This window comes from Callorhinus ursinus, unplaced genomic scaffold (genome assembly GCF_003265705.2).
Source record: "Callorhinus ursinus isolate GAN/ISIS: 27379988/994484 unplaced genomic scaffold, GSC_fseal_2.0 scaffold67, whole genome shotgun sequence".
Taxonomy (NCBI): Eukaryota; Metazoa; Chordata; class Mammalia; order Carnivora; family Otariidae; genus Callorhinus; species Callorhinus ursinus.
The window spans coordinates 1,094,688-1,099,685 of NW_027397129.1; the positions used below are offsets into that span (position 1 = coordinate 1,094,688).

Sequence of the window (4,998 nt, forward strand, 5' to 3'; positions counted from 1 at the left end):
AGGGTTGTGAGATCAAGCCCTGTGTTGGGCTCTGTGCTTAGTGTGGAGTCACCTTGAGATTCCCTCTCTTGCTCTCCCTCTGCTTTCCCTGCTCACTCTCTCTCTCAAATAAATAAATAAAATCTGTAATAAACATAAATGACTGCTCTTGGCATCTGGGAAAATGGCAGTGGAGTGGGAGGACCTTAGGTTCACCTTGTCCCACAAATAAAGTTAGATAACTATCAAATCATCCTAAATACCCTAGAAATCGATCTGAAGACTGGCAGAACAAACTCAACAACTAAAGGTGGAGAAGAGACCACATGAAATAGGGTAAGATGTATGGAGATATGGCCTGAGAGAGAAACAGATTGTGACCACCATGATGGGGAGGGAGCCACAGTCATGGAGAAGAACATAAGACAAAGTAGCACACAGGGGAGTCCACACAGGGAAAACAAATCCCCATAGCAATTGGCTGGAAACACAAGAAGCACTAAATTTCCTGAGTTCTTGCAACCACTGGGCTTGGGGACTGTTTTAAAGGTCAACAAGCTTGGCTCAGGCAGAGCTCAGAGGGCATTGGGATAGCTCTTGGAGAGAAGACAGGGCAAACAGATCATGGACATACAGCATAGAAACAGTGATCTGAAGAGCACCAGGGACACACAGAGGGGAGGTTCGTTGCTCATCTCAGAGCTTGTTCCAGAGAGGCAGCATTCACAGAGAGACCTTCCCAGGAAAGGAACTTGCAGGTGTCATTTCCCTCCCCTTCCCCTCAGACCAAGCACAGGGCCACCTGTGGGAACAGTGCAGTGCCGACACTCCCTACCTAACTTGGTTACACCAATCCCACCCTCTCCCAAGCTCCAGTGCAACTACCCTTCTCAGTCACACTTGCTTCAGCCCCAGTGCAGAACTCAGCCCCTGCCAACACTGTATATTCCAACCCAGGAGTTTTGCAGGACCTCACTTCTGTTGGGAGTGGTGACAGGCCTCATTTCACAAGTAGACAAGAGTACACCTAGTTAAAATGTGCCACATTTAAGCAAGGAACCAAACACGGTCCACAACAGGCAAAGAGCACCTCTGCAGACAACAGCCCTGAAGGATAAAGCATCCAGGACAAAATAACAGAACACATGCAACACACATTGGAGACACTCCCTTAAGTGCCAGGCCCTGGAGAACAGGGGACACTACACTGCAGGTCACTACAGGACCTCTTCTTCATAAGGGCAATACCCACAAGAAAAGGAGACATAGCTGACTTTCTTAACACAGAGAAACAGGCACAGAAACTTAGATGAAATGAGAAGACAGAGGAATTTGTCCCAGATGAAAGAACAGGAAAAGACCATGGCCAGTGAACTAAGTGGAACACATATCAATAACATGTCTAGTAGAGAATTCAAAGCAGTGGTCATGAAGATACTCACTGGACTTGAGAAAAGAGTAGAAGTCGTCAGTGAGACCCTGTGGGAAACAGAACGCCACAACGACCAGTGGCACATGTTTGCTGAGACTCCGAGATCTCTGAGAAAACTCGAGATTGCAGGGTTAAAAATAACCTGAAAGGATCAGAGTGAAATGCCCTTGGAACGTGTGTGGTCAGTTCTAAAGTACACAGCAGAAGATGTCTTGTAGATAGGAAGCCAGCTGTAAACAGCACACTGTGCACTCCCCTCTTTGTTTCCTTGTCCTGTAAACAGCACACTGGGCACTCCCCTCTTTGTTCCTTTATTTTGTTTTAAAGATTCTTATGTGCTTGACTAATCCTGTATACATAGAGAAATGTGCCTTACTACACCCCTGCTATAAATCATTATAGATCTATATCACTGTAGAAGGTCTATAAGAGTATGGAAAATAAACCTCGGTGCCTCGGGCTGTTTGTTCGGGGTCCCCTGTGCCTCGCTGTACTGTTGTCTCTTTTTCTCAGTTCCTTCACCGTCCCAGGTCCCCAACTCTCAGAGGTCGACAAGTGGCACCCGAACAGGGACCTGAAGCCCCTGTTGAGGAGTGATCGGCCCATGCTAGGAACCCTACAGAAGGTGGTAAGTAGGAAAGTTTATTACAAGGAAATGGGGCAATCAAATTCAAAAATATCAGGTTTGCTGCATTGATACATCATTTCCTTAAAGAATATGGAGCTAAAGTTACTAAGCAGAGCATAGAAAAATGTTTGGAAACAGTAGTTGAATATAATCCTTGGTTTCTGGAAGAAGGCTCCTTAGATGAGGAAACTTGGGTCCGAGTAAAAAATAATGTCTTGAAGGCTATGAGACAGGGTGAAACGATTCCCCTTGATTTCTGGCCCATTTGGGTTTTAGTACGAGTGGTTATCAATACTATGGAAACTGGGGATAAGTTATCCCCAGCTGAGGTTGCTAAAGAAACTACTAACTCTTTACATACATATGAATTAGATGATGAAACTTTAGAAAAGGCTAAGACTGAAAGTAAAAAAGTTTTTGCGGCTTCACAGTCCCGGCCGTCACCCACGGCCCCTCTGCTTTTAATGGAGGACCGCACCAAAGATGATCAACCTCTCTCCACAATAGATTTAGTCCCTCTTAAAAGATCCCCTCTAGTTCCCTCACCTCTCGAAAAGGAACTCCAAAGGCAAGGGGCTAATGATGTATTTATGGCTTTCCCCATAGACCCAACACAAGCTGTTGGTCCTGCCTATGAGGGATTAGATTTAAATACCTTAAGGGAACTAAGGAAGGCTTGCCATTTGTATGGACCCACAGCCCCTTATACTATAGAGATTTTGAAAGCTTGGGCAAATTCTGGGGAGTGGATCCCTTATGATTGGCATATGGTTGCATGGGCTTGCCTTAAACCACAGGATTTATTAGAATGGAAAATGTGGTTATCAGATGCCACCTATATGAAAGCCTGGGTGAATCAGGCTAACCCAGCCATGCATCATATTTCTTTTGAAATGCTCACTGGCTCTGGCCCCTTTTCAGATGTTCAAGAGCAATTGGTTAACACTCTGCCTGCAGCCACAGTGCAGGTATCTGAAATCGCCCTCCCAGCCTGGGGAAAGCTAACCCCTTCAGGGGAAGTGGGGCAAAGTTATATAAAAATTGTGCAAAGGGCACCTGGGTGGCTCAGTTGGTTAAGCGACTGCCTTCGGCTCAGGTCATGATCCTGGAGTCCCGGGATCGAGTCCCACGTTGGGCTCCCTGCTCAGCGGGGAGTCTGCTTCTCTCTCTGACCCTCTTCCCTCTCATGCTCTCTCTCTCTCATTCTCTCTCTCTCAAATAAATAAATAAAATCTTTAAAAAAAATAAATAAAAAAATAAAAATTGTGCAAGGCCCTACAGAAGCATATACTGATTTTATTTCTCGGCTTGAAATGGCTATTGACCACCAAGTCAATAATAAATCTGCTAAAGAGCACTTGCTAAGACAGCTTGCTTTTGAAAATGCTAATGAGGACTGCCAAGAGGCCATCCGGCCACATAGGGAAACAGGAAACATTCTCGATTATCTTCGTCTATGTAGAAATATTGGCACTCTTACACATCAAGCTTGGATAGCCTCCCTTCAACTCATGGCCCTACAAAAACAACAGCATATAAAATGTTATAATTGTGGGAAAGTAGGACATGTCAAGAAGGAATGCCATAAAACCCCCCAACCTAGAGCCAATTCTCTTTCTAATACCACCCCTAGCCTCTGCCCTCGTTGCAGCAAAGGCAAACATTGGGCCAAGGAATGCAAATCCAAATTTGACAGACAATTTAACCCACTCCCATTAAGGTCGGGAAACGGGATGAGGGGCCACCCCTGGGCCCCGAACAACAATGGGGAATTCAATATGTCCCCTCTCCAGCAGCAACTTCCAGCTGCACACATAAACCTTCCATGTTATCACTCAGTCCCACCACCCAGGGAAGTGCTGCAGTAGATTTAACCACTCCTTTTACAGTAAGTCTTCACTCTGGTCTCAGGCCTCAAAAAATATCCACGGGTTATTATGGACCTTTACCAAGAGGAACCATGGGTCTTGTGCTAGAAAGATCTAGCCTACATCTTAAAGGAATCCAGGTGATGACTGGAGTAATAGATTCTGATTATGAAGGAGAAATAATGGTGGTCGCACAGACTTGGGTTCCCTGGACTTTTAAGGGAGGAAATAGAATTGCCCAGTTATTATAATTACCCTATGTACAAATTGGTCAGTCCCAACAGATCAGACAAGGAGGATTCGGTAGTACTGATCCTCTCATGGTTAAATGGGCTTCATTATTGACTCAGACTGATCGTCCTCCTATGACTCTTAAAATTAGAGGAAGGACTTTCTCAGGTCTAGTAGATTCTGGAGCCGATATTTCAGTAATAGCTTCCCAGCCTTGGCCTAATACCTGGCCCACGCAAGCAACCTCTAGTTCGGTAGAAGGAATAGGTTTTGTGATGGCAGAAGAAATTCGACAAAGTAGTATGCCACTTAAATGTGAGGGACCAGACGAATTAGAAAGAATTATCCAGACTTTCATCTTAAATACCCCCATTAATCTTTGGGGAAGAGACCTCTTGCAACAAATCATGACAAAAATGGGCTATAAACTAGGACAAGGTTTAGGCAAACAACATCAAAGAATCACGGAGCCTATCATTGCCCAAGGACAAACTCATAGGGCTGGACTGGGTTACCTTTTTTTCTAGGGGCCATTGAGGAAAGAAAAGAGGCCTGCCCCCATTAAAATAACGTGGAAAACTTCTTCCTCGGTTTGGACTCCTCAATGGCCCCTTCCGATAGAAAAATTGCAGGCCTTAGAACAAATTATTCAAGAACAATTGCAGGCAGGACGTATAGAGCCTTCACAATCTCCTTGGAACTCTCCTTTTTTGTTATCAGAAAGAAATCAGGTAAGTGGAGGCTCTTAATGGACCTTCGGAATGTTAATGCTGTCATGGAGCCTCTGGGTGCCTTGCAGCCTGGGTTACCCACTCCTACAGCCATTCCCAAACAATGGCCATTGATAATAATAGATCTTA

General features: G+C 45.0%; 1 protein-coding gene across 1 annotated transcript; it reads left to right on the plus strand.

The window, feature by feature from the left end:
* The first annotated feature begins 4,227 nt into the window (after window positions 1-4,227).
* Window positions 4,228-4,665, plus strand: LOC112821469 (endogenous retrovirus group K member 19 Pro protein-like). The gene has a single exon (XM_025868758.1). It carries the CDS (start codon window positions 4,228-4,230, stop codon window positions 4,663-4,665), a length of 438 nt encoding a protein of 145 aa, XP_025724543.1.
* The last annotated feature ends 333 nt before the right edge of the window (window positions 4,666-4,998 follow it).

Bases quoted from the DNA above. Each gene is read 5' to 3' on its own strand.
- LOC112821469 (XM_025868758.1), top strand. From the start codon at position 4,228: ATGGTTAAATGGGCTTCATTATTGACTCAGACTGATCGTCCTCCTATG.